The following is a 19,082-nucleotide window of genomic DNA, read 5'->3' as shown; positions in this document are numbered from 1 at the left end:
TACTTCACCACAAAATCTATTGGTAGAGGTGAAATGTCAAGCCCCTTGGGTGCTGCCATAGAATTACAGTAGAAATGCCCATCCAAAAAGGCTCAAGGTCATTGGCTTCGACAAAATTACATCAAATCTCATTAAATCTACCGTAGCTTTGATTGGACTGATTGGACAAACTTTCAAAATCTTAGCTGGCAAGCTAGACAAGCAGTCATCATCATGCATCAAGTCGACAATCTACTGACAAATCCTTATCAATCCTTGTCATATGAAATTATAGATAAAAGTTATCAGTGCTCATTGGCCATTGGACATAAACATTAAAAAACAAGTTGGAAAAAATCACAAATTCAACAATTAGTGCTAAGGCAGCACTGCAGGCCCGGGTTTGATCCCGGACTGTTACAACCGGCTGTGACTGGGAGACCTATGAGGCGGAGCACAATTGTCCCAGGGTCATCTGGGTTAGGGGAGGGTTTAGCCGGCCAGGATGTCCTTGTCTCATCATGCTCTAGTAACTCCTTGTGGCCTGGCGCCTGCAAGCTGACGTCGGTCGTCAGTTAAACAGTGTTTCCTGCGACACATTGGTGCCTGCTGTTTGTCCTCCTGTCCAAGGGGTGGAGCTGGAGAGCACCAGGCTGGTGATCAGGTACCCAGACCGCTGGATGCAGAGAACCCCTCACTCTCCTCAGAAGACCAACCCTATAGGCCTCAACAACTCCTCAGCCTCCCAGTACGCCTCCACATGGTAAGGACATCCGGCTTTGAGGAGAATATTACTGTGAGGCTGAGAATACAATTGCATCTATGAACTCTGCAGCTCTGATGATCATTGTAGCAAGTAAAGTTTCATCCTTAAAATATATAATAATATAATAATATAATATAATTTCAAGATAAATCTTAATAATTACACTTTGGATTAGTACACTTGTGTTAATAACTACAGGTTTGTTTATAAAATCCCCAAGTATTAACAAGTATTACATTGATATTCTGTTTTCTTATCATAATAATATTCAGTTCATTAGAACATAATGTGTTCTCATATCATCCATATTTTATTTTAGGGAAACAGACCTCAGTTCTGACTGCAGCTGTAGGAATCACAGTGGCTCTGGTTCTCATCCTCTGTCACTCTGGCTTCAGGTGCGTTTTGAGGATGAGGATGTCCACTACGCTGCTGTGAAATTCAACCTCCCCAGTGCTGCCACCCAGTGAGCATATTCTGCATTAAGGTCTTTCATATGCTGTTTATTGTAGGAACTGTCATCAATAAGCAAAACAGTTGACCCTTTGAGACCACTATGAACCCAAACTATGAACCCAACAATGGACATCTCAGGACAGTTACTATGACATGTCAAAAATGGGGGAGTGACGTGATGATGGTTTTGAGGAACTGTTTTCTGTTCCAAATGGCACCCTATTCCCAATTTAGTGCACTACTTTAGACAGAGCCCTATAGGGTGCCACCATTTGGGACAATGTCTTTGTTTCATTATTGCTTCTCTCTCTTCAGCAGCACAAGCAGCTGATGAGGACTCCTCTGTTCTCTACAGTACAGTCAACAAACCCTGAACCAAGAAGACCCCAACACAACAAACCCTGAACCAAGAAGACCCCAACACAACAAACCCAGAACCAAGAAGACCTGAACACAACAAACTAAGAAATAAGAAGACCTGAACAGAACAAGTTTAATGTGTTTATATGGGCTATAAGTAAAGGAGTGTTAATTGCTTTTGCAGTATTTTTTCAAAAAAGGGGAAGTGAAATTTAAAATCAAATATCCAAATGATCCACGGTATGACCACCTTAAAACAATTCCATATGTCAGCTAGTAGAACCCCCCAAACGGCTTAGACTTTTAGAGGTTCAGAATCCCAGTGTCAGAGGGAACAATGACCAGCACCTAGACACATACATCAAATCAAATCTAATTGTATTTGTCAAGTTTGAAATGGTTAAGGACACGCTCTTAAGCAACAATGCAGTTGTTTATATGTAAGAAAATATTAGATTTCTTTAAATGAAAAATGCTAAAAAATAACTATATAAATCACACAATAACATTTGAATAACGAAGCAGCAATAAACATTTACATGAAAGATTATTCATTGTCATTTTCAAAAAACACACATCATGCAGACTCAATGGGACACAATAATCACAGACAGACAGACAGACAGACAGACAGACAGACAGACAGACAGACAGACTTAGCTATATGCATGTCAGGGTTCACTTTGGGTCCATTGCTCTGAAGATCAGTAGGCTGAAAACATCTCTTTCACACAAGCACACACTGGAAGCTCAGAGCAGCTTGCCTTGGCCTTGGCATAATGACAGCTCACTGTTGTCTGTTGTTTCTAGCTAGCTAATGTTGATAGCTAAATCTTAGCTAGCTAGCTAGCTCACAAGCTAACTATGGGGTCTTGCTGTAATTCAGAGGCAGCGCATCATATTGTTCACAATCCAGTACATTCAGAGTAGCTGTGTGATGCACAAAAATACTTGTTTATCGCTGAATAACAGCAGCTTCATGTAGCTAACAAGCTAGTTGAGATCACTAGTTCACTCAATACAACCGCCAGTTCAACATAAGTCCCAATAACAGTGTTTTTACGTGCGTGACTGTTTTATTCTATATATATTTTTGACATTTTCTACCTTCTATTTTAGATATTTTCATCAGACTAGTAGGGACATATGAGGCCTGGAGGCTGCAGTAATGTTGAGATGTCAGTAGGGAGAGCTCTAGTCTAGAACACTGGTACCAAAGATACTCCCCTTCCATCTGTTCTGGAACCTTCAGTACCAGCTGATGAGGAGTGATGGGAATGGGTCACATTTTGTCTCTTGTAAAACATGTAGGTCCACTCCTCAAATAAAGAAATGTAACTACAGTATTCTGACTTTAGACCATTTTCTATTTAGATACAGTAACATCGCTTATGTGACATGCTGTTCCTGCATGTTAATGCCCTGACTAGGCTTCTTTAAAATGTATCAACCACATAATTCACACTTAGGCTCAGCCTGCTTCTACTAACACTTACAGTAGACTACTTCTTGTTTCCACACAGTGACAGTAAGTTGACTAACTGTTCAAGACCTCTCCTCTTCACTTCACTCTGTAAGTACACTTGACAATATCTTGAAATATAGTTTTAGTTTTGATGTTTTTAGCCAAACATCACATGACTTCCTGTATCTTTGTACTTGTTGGTTTATATTGAATTGTGTTTTGGTTGTTACATCAGGGCCTGTATTCATAAAGTGTCTCAGATGGTCCATATAATTATGATCTAAAAGGCTAAACTGATCCCAGATCAGCTCTCCTACTCTGATACACTTTGTGAATACTGACCCTGGACTGTGGTTTCATGTGTTTAGTTTAGATCAGTTTATTCATTTACATGTTTAAAACATGATCAGTAGAGTTTACCAGTAACACCCAGATCTCCATTCAATAGGAGATCATTCAATCATGTTCACTGTCATAAAACAGGGTCAAGAATAACTGTGTACGTCAGGCTACATTAGACTATACAGTATATGGACAGCAGCAGTCAATACAGCAGACTATGGTGATACTGATTCCTCTGCTGTATACAAGATTCCACTAGTGTAACATAATATTTATTTATTTAACCAGGCAAGTCAGTTAAGAACTGATTTTTATTTTCAATGACAGCCTAGGAACAGTGGGTTAACTGCCTGTTCAGGGGCAGAACAACAGATTTGTACTTTGTCAGCTTGGGGGTTTGAACTTGCTACCTTCCAGTTGCTGGTCCAACACTCTAACCACTAGGCTACCCTGCCGCCCCAAAAATATGATAGTGGAATGTTGTACTACTACAGACATCAGTGTTTGTGTGATTAAATGTGACTTTGTCAAGTAGTCAGTGTTGTGTTTCACCATTCTATCTGATGTATTGTCAGTTTGTAATGTTGTTATTAGCCCAACATTATTGAGGGCATTATTATTAGGATGGTGCAGTAATGTTGAGATGCCAGTAGGAGGAGCTCTAGTCCAGAACACTGGAACCTTCAGTACCACTTTGATGCAGCTGATGAGGAGTGTAAATTGAATGTGTTTGTAGAATAGAATGAATGACATCATGGAACTGACCAAATGTGAATGGAACTTTGACCTGTTCCATGTAGAACTCAGAGGGACAAGACAACACATTCTAAGATATTATAAACATTCCATATAGAATAGTCAACATATTGTTAACATGGTTCTGTATTTATATGAAAGTGGAAATGGGGGACATTTTGTCCATTATAGAATTGTAGGGCCCATTTTAATACAGTAACCTCCCTTTTCTGACATGATGTTCTAGTCGTCATGCATGTTAATGTCTTAAAGAGGAAGAAAGGACTGTTCTGCATCAGCTACTTGTGTCCTGACTACATAAATATGTATCAACCACAGAACTGACACTTACTAGCAGTTGCCACACACTACCAGTAAGTTGACTCACTGTACAAGACCTCTCCCCTTCACTTCACTCTGCAGGTACTCTAGACATTATCTTGAAATATAGTTTTGGGTTATTTGTTTTTAGTCATAAGTCATATACTTGACGGTAATATATCATTGTACTTCTTGTTATGTTTTGAGATGTGTTTTGGTTGTTACATCAGGTTCAGTATTCATGAAGTGTCTCAGTGTAGGAGTGTTGATCTACATAGAGATGAGATGATTAACCAGGGTAAAATAGACATGTAAACAAACTATTTAACACTGCAGTGTGTGTGTGTGCGGGGGATTTGTACACTGCTAGACATGACCACCTTGTTAACCTGATAGCCAGCCAGGTGAGACAATTATTCTCACCAACAGCACACATGCATAAACATTATTTTGCAAAGGGACACCTCATTAGCGCTGGAGAAGATGGCTGCTGTTTTATGGGATCTTAAAAACTTATTTGGGATAGGGGGCAGTATTCGGAAATTTTAACGAATGAGGTGCCCAAAGTAAACTGCCTGTTACTCAGGCCCAGAAACTAGGATATGCATATACAGTGGGGAGAATAAGTAATTGATACACTGATGATTTTGCAGGTTTTCCTACTTACAACGCATGTAGAGGTCTGTAATTTTTATCATAGTTACACTTCAACTTTGAGAGACGGAATCTAAAACAAAAATCCAGAAAATCACATTGTATGATTTATAAGTAATTCATTTGCATTTTATTGCATGACATAAGTATTTGATCATCTACCAACCAGTAAGAATTCCGGCTCTCACAGACCTGTTAGTTTTTCTGTAGGAAGCCCTCCTGTTCTCCACTCATTACCCGTTTTAACTGCACCTGTTTGAACTCGTTACTTGTATAAAAGACATCTGTCCACACACTCAATCAAACAGACTCCAACCTCTCCACAATGGCCAAGACCAGAGAGTCTTGTGGTGGTGGGTTGGGTTAAGGAGAATAATTAACATGAGACACAGTGATGGTAGGTTGTGTTTAGGAGTAGTATTAACATGAGACACAGTGATGGTGGGTTGTGTTTAGGAGTAGTACTAACATGAGACACAGTGATGGTGGGTTGTGTTTAGGAGTAGTATTAACATGAGACACAGTGATGGTGGGTTGTGTTTAGGAGTAGTATTAACATGAAACACAGTAATGGTGGGTTGTGTTTAGGAGTAGTATTAACATGAAACACAGTGATGGTGGGTTGTGTTTAGGAGTAGTATTAACATGAGACACAGTGATGGTGGGTTGTGTTAAGGAGTAGTACTAACATGAGACACAGTGATGGTGTGTTGTGTTTAGGAGTAGTATTAATATGAGACACAGTGATGGTGGGTTGTGTTTAGGAGTAGTATTAACATGAGACACAGTGATGGTGGGTTGTGTTTAGGAGTAGTATTAATAACATGAGACACAGTGATGGTGGGTTGAAATTCGGACTAATGTGTCCTTTCCAACAATGCAGAGTTAAACATAAAAATACAGAGCATTCGGAAAGTATTCAGACCCCTTGACTTTTTACATATTTTGCTACGTTACAGCCTTCTTCTAAAATGGATTCAATTGTTCTTCCCCCTCATCAATCTCCACACAATACTCCATAATAATAAATACAAAAACAGTTTTTTATAAATTTTTGTAAAAAAAAAATAAACTGAAATATCACATTTCCATAAGTATTAAGACCTTTTACTCAGTACTTTGTTGAAGCACCTTGTCAGCGATAACAGCCTCGAGTCATCTTTGGTTTTATGCAACAAGCTTGGCAACTTGTATTTGGGTAGTTTCTCTCATTCTTCTCTGCAGATCCTCTCAAGCTCTGTCAGGTTGGATGGGGAGCATCGCTGCACAGCTATTTTCAGGTCTCTCCAGACCTGAAATAAAGAAGAAATAAGAAATAAAACTGCTGACTTTCGTCCATTTTCAATTTACACTGAAATGCTTCCTATTCACAAGAGACCTCACCATACACAGAATAATGCAGTCCTAAACCACAGTCAAAGTATAGCCGTGTGTGTGTGTGTGTGTGTGTGTGTGTGTGTGTGTGTGTGTGTGTGTGTGTGTGTGTGTGTGTGTGTGTGTGTGTGTGTGTGTGTGTGTTTGTATGGTTTTACTATCCTTGTGTGGACCAGAAGTCCTGACAAGGACTGTAAAATAAAGTTGAACAAGTGGGTGCATTTCACAGGTCCCCACAAGTAACAAGGCTATTTTTGGTTGAGATTAGGATGAAGAGTTAGATTTAGAGGTTAGAGGTTAAGGTTAGGATTAAGATTAGGGTTAGTGGTTAGGTAAAACATATTTTGAATGGGAATAACTGTTTTGGTCCAGGACAGTAACACAACATTTTGTCTGTGTTTGTCATTAGTTTACTCCAATTAGAGGAGGGGAGGTAAGGCAAGGGGAACATAATAAAGATTCAGATTGTTTAATAGACACATGCACAGGGTTGCAGGTGTAATTGCAGGGTACAGTGATAATCTTCGGCTTGGAGCTCCAACATGCAGGACTAGTGAAATAAAATGATGAAAAATTGAAATGAAAACAACAGAAATAGAACTAGCACTATATAGATAATAACTCTGGCAGTGATGAATAATGACCATTGGGGTGGAGGCTGTAGAGGGGGTGGGGTGGAATGACCATAGGGGGAGCAGCACCATGATCCTTGAGTGGAAAATATATTTACAAAAAACACATATAAAAACTGAAACGTCCTCCCACTGTCAACTGCATTTATTTTCAGCAAACTTAACATGTGTAAATATTTCTATGAAGATTACAAGATTCAACAACTGAGACATGAACTGACCAAGTTCCACAGACATGTGACTAACACAAAGGGAATAATGTGTCCCTGAACAAAGGGAATAATGTGTCCCTGAACAAAGAGGGGGTCAAAATCAAAAGTAACAGTCGGTATCTGGCGTGGCCACCAGCTGCATTAAGTACTGCAGTGCATCTCCTCCACATGGACTGCACCAGATTGGCCAGATCTTGCTGTGAGATGTTACCTCTCTCTTTCACCAAGGCACCTGCAAGTTCCCAGACATTTCTGGGGGGAATGGCCCTAGCCCTCACCCTCCAATCCAACAGGTCCCCGACGTGCTCATTGGGATTGGAATCCGGGCTCTTCGCTGGCCATGGCAGAACACTGACATTCCTGTCTTGCAGGAAATCACAAAAAAAAGAGCAGTATGGCTGGTGGCATTGTCATGCTGGAGGGTCATATCAGGATGAGCCTGCAGGAAGGGTACCACATGAGGGAGGAGGATGTCTTCCCTTAAACGCACAGCGTTGAGATTGCCTGCAATGACAACAAGCTCAGTCCGATGATGCTGTGACACACTGCCCCAGAACATGACGGACCCTCCACCTCCAAATCGATCCCGCTCCAGAGTACAGGCCTCGGTGTAACGCTCAGTCCTTTGACGATGAACACGAATGCGACCATCAACCCTGTTGATACAAAACCGCGACTCGTCAGTGAAGAGCTCTTTTTGCCAGTCCTGTCTGGTCCAGCGACGGTGGGTTTGTGCCCATAGGCGACGCTGTTGCTGGTGATGTCTGGTGAGGACCTGCCTTACAACAGGCCTACAAGCCCTCAGTCCAGCCTCTCTCAGCCTATTTCGGACAGTCTGAGCACTGATGGAAGGATTGTGCATTCCTGGTGTAACTCGGGCAGTTGTTGTTGCCATCCTTTACCTGTCCTGCAGGTGTGATGTTCGTTTGTACCGATCCTGTGCAGGTGTTGTTACACGTGGTCTGCCACTGCGAGGATGATCAGCTGTCCATCCTGTCTCCCTGTAGTGCTGTCTTAGGCGTCTCACAGTACAGACATTGCAATTTATTGCCTTGGCCACATCTGCAGTCCTCATGCCTCCTTGCAGCATGCCTTAGGCACGTTCACGAGGATGAGCAGGGACCCTGGGCATCTTTATTTTGGTGTTTTTCAGAGTCAGTAGAAAGGCCTCTTTAGTGTCCTAAGTTTTCATAACTGTGACCTTAATTGCCGATAGTATGTAAGCTGTTAGTGTCTTAACGACCGTTCCACAGGTGCATGTTCATGAATTGTTTATGGTTCATTGAACAACCATAGGAAACAGTGTTTAAACCCTTTACAATGAAGATCTATGAAGTTATTTGCATTTTTACAAATTATTTTTGGAAGACAGGGTCCTGAAAAAGGGACTTATATGACATATATGATGTATACTGTATATATATATATATATATATATTAATATATATTAAATATAATGTATATATATATATATATATATTTGATATATATTGTATATATTTACCAAAAATATAAATAGGGAACTGGAAAAGATTCAGACAATTACATTGATTGAAGCCACAATCTATCTGCAATATTGAAGCTGAGCTACACCCTTAAAATATGTGTTTACTGCCAAGCTTTAGTCAGATCTGTTCAATAAGCGATTGTTGTTGATGATGATGATGATGATGACTTTATTGTATCCATTAGGACATTGTTTTGCATCATACATCATGTCATCTTAAATAGACAGATGTAGACACACATGCAACACATCACACACATTACAGACAGACAGTATTCACATAGACAACCATATAGCACAATACATCACAACACAATATGAGCCTGGTTCATTTTCAGTAATGAGGCCCTGTACCCCATTTACAGTTTATACTTCAATGTATCAGGTGGAGTTATTCACCAGCTATAGAGTGAGTTGTTGTTTATGTTTCTAAGACTGCAGGGTGGGAGATGCAACAATGACCTTGAGAACAGCAGGAAGTGTGTTGGTGGTCTTTCTCTGGTCTGTAGCAGGTATGGTCTCATTCTTATCTTTTTGTTGCTCTGTTTATCAGTCTACAGACATTTCTAAAAGCATAACCATTTTTATGTTCTACTGTCGACACATTTGGCGTCTCCACTCCATTTTAAACAGTTGTCTTTCTCACCTCACTGAGTGAAGCTTATCTGTGGTTTCCATTCACACTCAACCAAAGAGTATCTATGTCTCAACTCAGCAACTATGGAACAAAGTGTTAGTGTGAGTCACAAGACCTTGAACTTAATGTAACGTCCTTGTGATGTCTAACTGTGTTTCAGTGGTACAGAGTCAGAATGTCTGGAGTGTGACATACACCACTCGGAGTATCTGTACCTTGAAGGGGTCAACAGTGGATCTGTCCTGCTCTTACACATATACCAGTGGTACAGTCACAACAACCTTCTGGTTCATAACAAATAATGCTGAGGGGAATCCTGTTAGTCTGAGTGGTGAGCCAGACTACAAAGGTCGTGTGATGTACCATAGAGATAAGAAGAATGGCCACACCCTGACAATCACAGACCTGAGAGCGAGTGACTCAGCTACGTACATGTTCAGCTTTATAACAGATCAGACTGGAGGGAGATTTACTGGCAGTCCTGGAGTCACTCTGTCTGTAACAGGTAACATTCTATATACTGGCAGTCCTGGAGTCACTTTGTCTGTAACAGGTAACATTCTATATCCTGTTAGTCCTGGAGTCACTCTGTCTGTAACAGGTAACATTCTATATACTGGCAGTCCTGGAGTCACTCTGACTGTTACAGGTAACATTCTATATACTGGCAGTCCTAGAGTCACTCTGTCTGTCACAGGTAACATTCTATATACTGGCAGTCCTGGAGTCACTCTGTCTGTAACAGGTAACATTCTATATACTGGCAGTCCTGGAGTCACTCTGTCTGTAACAGGTAACATTCTATATACTGGCAGTCCTGGAGTCACTCTGTCTGTTACAGGTAACATTCTATATACTGGCAGTCCTGGAGTCACTCTGTCTGTAACAGTTAACATTCTATATACTGGCAGTCCTGGAGTCACTCTGTCTGTAACAGGTAACATTCTATATCCTGGCAGTCCTGGAGTCACTCTGTCTGTAACAGGTAACATTCTATATACTGGCAGTCCTGGAGTCACTCTCTGTTACAGGTAACATTCGATATACTGGCAGTCCTGGAGTCACTCTGTCTGTAACAGGTAACATTCTATATACTGGCAGTCCTGGAGTCACTCTGTCTGTTACAGGTAACATTCTATATACTGGCAGTCCTGGAGTCACTCTGTCTGTAACAGTTAACATTCTATATACTGGCAGTCCTGGAGTCACTCTGTCTGTAACAGGTAACATTCTATATCCTGGCAGTCCTGGAGTCACTCTGTCTGTAACAGGTAACATGCTATATACTGGCAGTCCTGGAGTCACTCTGTCTGTCACAGGTAACATTTTATTGTCTGATGTTCTGTTTAATCTTCATTGTCCCTTTAGGTCTGGAAATTGTCTGATTTGTATTCATCTAATAAAAATAATGAGCTGGTGCACAGAAAATGATTTAGTGTGCTGACTAACGGAGAATAAACTGGAAGCGGTAACAACAAAGAGAGTCACACTCCATATGTATAACCTCCCAGTCATTTGTTGCTTAAAAAACACCAACATTTCGACATCACCTTCTTCAGGGTAAATGTATTGCATCGTGTGACCACACTAGACACCAGGTGATTCAGGTTGATGTTGTCTACTCCAGACCTGCAGGTGAAGGTGACTCCTACATGGTGGGCAACGTCGAAGACACTGACCTGTATCACCACCTGTACTCTGACTGACCACCCCACCTACATCTGGTACAAGAACGGACAACATCTAGATGAGAGTACCTCGCCCCAGTACAAAGACCCAGTCTCCAAGAACTATGATGACACTTATTCCTGTGCTGTAAAAGGCCATGAGGACCTCCACTCTCCTGCAGTGTGTGAGTGTTCATTTAATACATTATACTGTGTGTTGGTTTCACTATGAGAACTTGAGAACTTTGAGCATTTCTAGAAAGAACTGAGAACACAATCCAATTGACCTCTTGTTATGTCACTGTGTTTCAGGTGTTCAGGGTCAGAGCTGCAGCAGAGTGAATTACACCAAGAGGAGAATCTGTGTCTTGAAGGGGTCAACAGTGGACATATCCTGTACTTATGTTGGTTATTATTACATCACATCAACATTCTGGTTTAGAAGTGATAAGTCGACCCCTGAAGACCTAACCACTGACCCAGGGTATGCAGGTCGTGTGGAGTACACTGGAACATTTGAAGGTCCCTTCATCCTGAGAATCACAGATCTGAGAGAGGAGGACTCAGCTGAGTATCGCTTCACTTTTAAAACATACAGCATTGAATGGGGTCATAGTTTCCCAGGAACAACTCTGACTGTCACAGGTAATACTACACTTACAGAACATGATGATATACTGGTAATACTACACCTACAGAACATTATGATATACTGGTAATATTACACTTACATTATGATATACTGGTAATACTACACTTACAGAACATTATGATATACTGGTAATAGTACACTTACAGAACATTATGATATACTGGTAATATTACACTTACATTATGATATACTGGTAATACTACACTTACAGAACATTATGATATACTGGTAATAGTACACTTACAGAACATTATGATATACTGGTAATACTACACTTACAGAACATTATGATATACTGGTAATACTACACTTACAGAACATTATGATATACTGGTAATAGTACACTTACAGAACATTATGATATACTGGTAATATTACACTTACATTATGATATACTGGTTATACTACACTTACAGAACATTATGATATACTGTTAATACTACACTTACAGAACATTATGATATACTGGTAATACTACACTTACAGAACATTATGAAATACTGGTAATACTACACTTACATAACATTATGATATACTGGTAATACTACACTTAGAGAACATTATGATATACTGGTAATACTACACTTACAGAACATGATGATATACTGGTAATACTACAGTTCCAGAACATTATGATATACTGGTAATACTACACTTACAGAACATTATGATATACTGGTAATACTACACTTACAGAACATGATGATATACTGGTAATACTACACTTACAGAATGTTATGATATACTGGTTATACTACACTTACAGAACATGATGATATACTGGTAATACTACACTTACAGAACATTATGATATACTGGTAATACTACACTTACAGAACATTATGATATACTGGTAATACTACACTTCCAGAACATGATGATATACTGGTAATACTACACTTACAGAACATTATGATATACTGGTAATACTACACTTACATAACATTATGATATACTGTCACTACTTTATGTCTAGTTGTAGTAGGTTGAAATGATGAGGTTTGTTTTTTTATGTTGTTATTCTCTCTTCATTCAGACCTGCAGGTGAAGGTGACTCCTGGCACAGTGACAGAAGGATCATGGGTTATACTGACGTGTAGCACCACCTGTACTCTGACTGACAACCCCAACCCCACCTACATCTGGTACAAGAATGGAGAAGAGCTATTTTCTGACTCCTCTCCCGAGTATCAATACTCAGTCAGTAGAGGAGGTTCTGACAACTACTCCTGTGCCTTAAGAGGCCATGACAAACTTAGCTCTCCTGAAGTCACAGTGGGTGAGTTACCTCCAGAGTTTTACCTCCAGAGATTTCCTCTCTTATGGTAAACAGACTTGATATTTTCAGTCAATTCAGATTACTGATTTATAAGTAACTATAGCTCATTACTATCTAACATGTTAGTCATACTGAGAATCATACAAATAAGCTAATACCATCACCTTCTTCACCATCACTGTCATGATCATCATCATCATCATCATCATGTGCTTCATCATTTGTTCCAGATACTTCTTCTCTGAACTGCTTGAGTGTGACCTACACCAGTATAAGCATCTGTTCCTTGATACCATCCGTGGACCTGCCTTGCACTGCCATATATCCCACAGGTTTGACTGTGTTATCTTTAAGTCTGGTAGAGTCATTTTGTCAACTACAGAAGGAAACCAGAAAGTGTGTTTTTATATGCTCTCATTCAGACCTGCAGGTGAAGGTGACTCCTGACACAAAGGCAGGGAAGAGGACACTGACCTGTAGCACCACCTGTACTCTGACTGACAACCCCACCTACATCTGGGACAGGAACGGACAGTCTCTTGCTTGGCTCACTTCCCAACAACACTCTGTCTGGAGTTCTGAAACAGAGAGTTACTCCTGTGCTGTTAAAGGCCATGAGGATCTCCGCTCTCCTGCAGTGTGTGAGTCTGGATTCTATTGGGATAATTTGTAGCTAACCTTTCTTTATAACAAAGTAAGGCAACTTTCTAACTTCAAGGTATATCTGAACAAAACTATTTCATGTATTTTCAGGTGTTCAGGGTCACAACTGCTGGAGGGTGACTTACACCAAGAGGAGAATCTGTGTCTTGAAGGGCTCCACAGTGGACATATCCTGCTCTTACACTCATCCCACTAGTTATATAGAACAAGGTTCATTCTGGTTTACACAGAAAGACCCTGTAGATGTCAGGTCATATCCAGAGTATGCAGGTCGTGTGGAGTACAATAGGAACACAGAGAACCACCACACCCTGACAATAACACACCTGACAGAGAAGGACTCGGCTGAATACAAATTCAGATTACTAACAACAAACGAGGGGAGATTTTCTGTCCTTCCTGGTGTGATGTTGACTGTCACAGGTAATACTTCACCTACAGTTGTTACTGTAATAGGACAAGTCTAATCACATGACAAGCCAGTCTGGAGTCAAATATGACTGATGATTCCTCTTAGATATCCTGTTGGAGATGGATCCTACGTCTGTGTCAGAGGGGGAGAGAGTCACACTGAGATGTAGAACCCAATGTACAGTCGGTCTCAACCCCACCTACATCTGGTACAAGAACGGACCAAGTCTGACCAACCCAGTCACCAGTTATAACAGCCTGATCCTAGACCCAGTCACCAGTTATAACAGCCTGATCCTAGACCCAGTCAGCAGTGAGGATGCAGGGAACTACTCCTGTGCTGTAGAAGGTTTTGAGAGAATCCACTCTCCAGAAGAGACTCTCACTGTCAGATGTGAGTACATTGGGTGTTGATATATCTACAGTGAAAGTCATTGATGTCATCTCTGTAATACATGGTTCTACATGTCAGTGTAATATACTAATCTATACTAATTTACATCATCTCTGTAATACATGGTTCTACATGTCAGTGTAATATACTAATCTCTGCTAATTTACATCATCTCTGTAATACATGGTTCTACATGTCAGTGTAATATACTAATCTCTACTAATTTACATCATCTCTGTAATACATGGTTCTACAGTCAGTGTAATATACTAATCTATACTAATTTACATCATCTCTGTAATACATGGTTCTACATGTCAGTGTAATATACTAATCTCTGCTAATTTACATCATCTCTGTAATACATGGTTCTACATGTCAGTGTAATATACTAATCTCTACTAATTTACATCATCTCTGTAATACATGGTTCTACAGTCAGTGTAATATACTAATCTATACTAATTTACATCATCTCTGTAATACATGGTTCTACATGTCAGTGTAATATACTAATCTACACTAATTTACATCATCTCTGTAATACATGGTTCTACATGTCAGTGTAATATACTAATCTATACTAATTTACATCATCTCTGTAATACATGGTTCTACATGTCAGTGTAATATACTAATCTCTACTAATTTACATCATTTCTGTAATACATGGTTCTACATGTCAGTGTAATATACTAATCTATACTAATTTACATCATCTCTGTAATACATGGTTCTACATGTCAGTGTAATATACTAATCTATACTAATTTACATCATCTCTGTAATACATGGTTCTACATGTCAGTGTAATATACTAATCTCTACTAATTTACATCATCTCTGTAATACATGGTTCTACATGTCAGTGTAATATACTAATCTCTACTAATTTACATCATCTCTTGCTTCCTTACATGGTATATGAGTTCTTATTTGTTCTGTCATCTTCAACACCAGATGGACCAAAGAACACCTCAGTGTCAGTCAGTCCCTCCGGTGAAATAGTGGAGGGCAGTTCAGTGACTCTGACCTGCAGCAGTGATGCCAACCCACCTGTGGACAAATACACCTGGTACAAGAAGAACGTAACCTCACCAAAAGCATCAGGACAGAGTTACAGCATCACTAACATCATCTCTGAGGACAGAGGAGAATATTACTGTGAGGCCCAGAATGGAAGAGGATCTATGAACTCTACAGCTCTGATGATCATTGTAGCAGGTAAAGTTACATCTTCAAAACTTCAATACAAAATGATGTTCAATAAGAAATGATGTTTCAAGGTGATCTTCTTCTAGTTTGCCTCATTACACTTTGGTTTATAACTATACATAGGCTTCTATATACAAGTATTACATTAATGTCCTGTTTTGCTGTATATTCATTTTCACTTCATAATAACATATCCTCATGTCATCCATTTCATCTATTAGGGAAACAAACATCAGTTGTGACTGCAGCTGTAGGAATCATAGTGGTTGTTCTGGTTCTCATCCTCTGTCTCTCTGGATTCATGTGGTTCAGGTGAATGAAAATAGATATTTGTTTTATTCTTTCACCTTAGCACACTGATTTGTTATTAACTTAATTCCTTCATTGAGTTATAGGCCCAATGCCCTTAACCACGAGGCCACCTGGGGTGGCAGGTAGCTTAGTGGTTAGAGTGTTGAACTTGCAACCAAGATTGAATCTCTGAGCTGAAAATATAAAAATCTGTCATTCTGCCTCTGAACAAGGCAGTTAACACACTGTTCCTAGGCTGTCATTGTAAATAAGAGTTTGTTCTTAACTGACTTGCCTAGTTAAATAAAGGTAAAAAAAACTGTTAAAATGTATTTGTAATATATCAACTTACTTACTTACAGAGCAGAACTCACTCTGTCCATCATTACAGGAGATCCACAGGAGGAAGTGATGCCACAGCAGACACACAGGTGATTCTATTAGTTGCAACAGGGTTTCAGCTGTGTCGTGCTGGGCAAGAAACTAAATGTTCACCCAGGGGGTTACAACTCCATTTTCATTCATTTACGGTGACAGTCTATTTCATACTATTTTCATTGTTCTCTCTCTCTCTCTCTGTCTCTCTGTCTCTCTCTCTCCACAGAGTGTCCGTCCTGACTGTAACAGTGACACGTACACAGGTCTGAACATGAGGACCATGTCCCCTGACTACGACACTCTGATAGTAAGTCTATTTTAATGAATTTGGTTTAGAATAAATTATGGAAAGACTGGGGTTTCAAAGAACTTATGCATTTCCTCTCTCCCTCCCTCTCCTTCTCCCACTCTCTCTTTCTCGCTCTCTCTCTTTCTGTCCACAGAGTGTCCATCCTGACCCTAACAGTGATATGTACACACCTCTGAACATGAAGACCAGGTCACCAGAGTATGACACCCTGGCAGTAAGTGTGTGTGTGTGTGTGTGTGTGTGTGTGTGTGTGTGTGTGTGTGTGTGTGTGTGTGTGTGTGTGTGTGTGTGTGTGTGTGTGTGTGTGTGTATAACATGTTTAGTGGGAGTGCTACTTCAGTATCTCTCTTTTCAGAATGTGAGGGGAATCTCCCACTGAAGAGAAGCAACACCGAACCTGGACTGAAGAGAACAACCACAGATTCTGGACTGAAGAGAAGCACCACAGAACCTGGACTGAAGAGAAGCATCACAGATCCTGGACTGAAGAGAACCACCAACATTGAACCTGGACTGAAGAGAAGCACCACAGATCCTGGACTGAAGAGAACCACCACAGATCCTGGACTGAAGAGAACCACCACAGATCCTGGACTGAAGAGAACCACCAACATTGAACCTGGACTGAAAATGATCACCACACAACCTGGACTGAAGGTTCCAATACAAAACGAGGCCTTACACCTCTATTCTATTGCTGCCATATCTAAAAGTTTTTACACACCATGAACTTTAACTTTTCAGTAAATACTGGAATATATATTTTGGAATGGAATATATTGATGATAAATGAGATGGGTTATATTTTGATGTAAATCTGTTTTATTTCTGATCTTTCTATGGGATTTTGTCACATGCAGATGTTTTATAACATCAATAGTCCTACTTTCCTCAGCAACTAATATGGATCATATTGAAAACAGCTTTTTAATATTTTTAGCTCTTGGACCAGGTTTCTCCGGATGTGTTTAATGATGATTAACTTTGTATTGCTGTCAGATATCATTACTAATTTTATATTACGTAATACAATATTGTTCCGTCATGATATATTTTTTATATAAAAATAAATGTAATCAGTCCGTTATTATAATTTCCAACATTTTGGTAGGCTATTTGTTATTCAACTTGTCTATCATTTCTAAATACATGCAGTGGCGACACGTCATTCAGGGCAGCTGAGGCAGAGCTAAATCTGTTTTCAGCCCCATGGTTAGCTTTTTCTGTTGCTTGTTTTGCATGTTTTGAAATTAATGTGACACATATCAGTTTGCAAATAAAGTTAATAAATAAATAAAGCATTGAGTTAATAAAGTCGCATAGAAACATGGTCTCTTTTTTCCTTTCTTTAGTTAAGGCAGCTCCAAAATGCAGGTGTTGCAGCCTAGCTCAGTGCTTTCTGTGGTGGTGGGGCAGCCAGCATAAAATACGGGTTGGTAATGTTCTCTAGTTGTGCTGTGATTGGCTCAGTGTTCTGTCACTCATGGGGACACTACGTCACCGCAAAATCTACGGGTAGAGCTCGAAATGTCAAGCCCCTTGGGTGCTGCCATAGAATTACATTAGAAATGCCCATCCAACAAGGCTCAAGGTCATTGGCTTAGACAAAATTACGTCAAATCGCGTTAAATCTACCGTAGCTTTGATTGGACTGATTGGACAAACTTTCAAAATCTTAGCTGGCAAGCTAGACAAGCAGTCATCATCATGCATCAAGTCGACAATCTACTGACAAATCCTTATCAATCCTTGTCATATGAAATTATAGATAAAACGTATCAGTGCTCATTGGCCATTGGACATAAACATTACAAAACAAGTTGGAATCACAAATTCAACAATTAGTGCTAAGGCAGCACTGCAGGCCCGGGTTTGATCCCGGACTGTTACAGCCGGCTGTGACCGGGAGACCTATGAGGCGGAGCACAATTGTCCCAGGGTCATCTGGGTTAGGGGAGGGTTTAGCCGGCCAGGATGTCCTTGTCTCATCATGCTCTAGTAACTCCTTGTGGCCTGGCGCCTGCAAGAATGACGTCGGTCGTCAGTTAAACAGTGTTTCCTGCCACACATTGGTGCCTGCTGTTTGTCCTCCTGTCCAAGGGGTGGAGCTGGAGAGCACCAGGCTGGTGATCAGGTACCCAGACCGCTGGATGCAGAGAACCCCTCACTCTCCTCAGAAGACCAACCCTATAGGCCTCAACACCTCCTCAGCCTCCCAGTACGCCTCCACATTGTAAGGACATCCGGCTTTGAGGAGAATATTACTGTGAGGCTGAGAATACAATTGCATCTATGAACTCTGCAGCTCTGATGATCATTGTAGCAAGTAAAGTTTCATCCTTAAAATATATAATAATATAATAATATAATATAATTTCAAGA

The 19,082-nt window shown here is 40.2% G+C and overlaps 1 protein-coding gene across 1 annotated transcript; it reads left to right on the top strand.

The window, feature by feature from the left end:
- Window positions 1-33: 33 nt before the first annotated feature.
- On the top strand, window positions 34-18,026 carry LOC110493310 (uncharacterized). The gene is made up of 18 exons (XM_090194596.1): window positions 34-49; window positions 610-742; window positions 1,065-1,211; window positions 9,601-9,705; window positions 10,809-10,819; window positions 11,068-11,292; window positions 11,420-11,752; window positions 12,796-13,038; window positions 13,269-13,370; window positions 13,461-13,679; window positions 13,792-14,124; window positions 14,219-14,506; window positions 15,467-15,730; window positions 15,943-16,033; window positions 16,404-16,443; window positions 16,617-16,697; window positions 16,834-16,914; window positions 17,056-18,026. The coding sequence occupies exons 1-18, from the start codon at window positions 34-36 to the stop codon at window positions 17,077-17,079; spliced, it is 2,736 nt and encodes a 911-aa protein (XP_090050722.1). The 3' UTR covers window positions 17,080-18,026.
- Window positions 18,027-19,082: the final 1,056 nt, after the last annotated feature.

This window comes from Oncorhynchus mykiss, chromosome 13, assembly GCF_057628025.1.
Source record: "Oncorhynchus mykiss isolate SJ-2025 chromosome 13, ASM5762802v1, whole genome shotgun sequence".
NCBI classification, from domain to species: domain Eukaryota; kingdom Metazoa; phylum Chordata; class Actinopteri; order Salmoniformes; family Salmonidae; genus Oncorhynchus; species Oncorhynchus mykiss.
The sequence above is the reverse complement of the archived record's forward strand: the minus strand, read 5'-3'. Positions and strand labels throughout refer to the sequence as shown.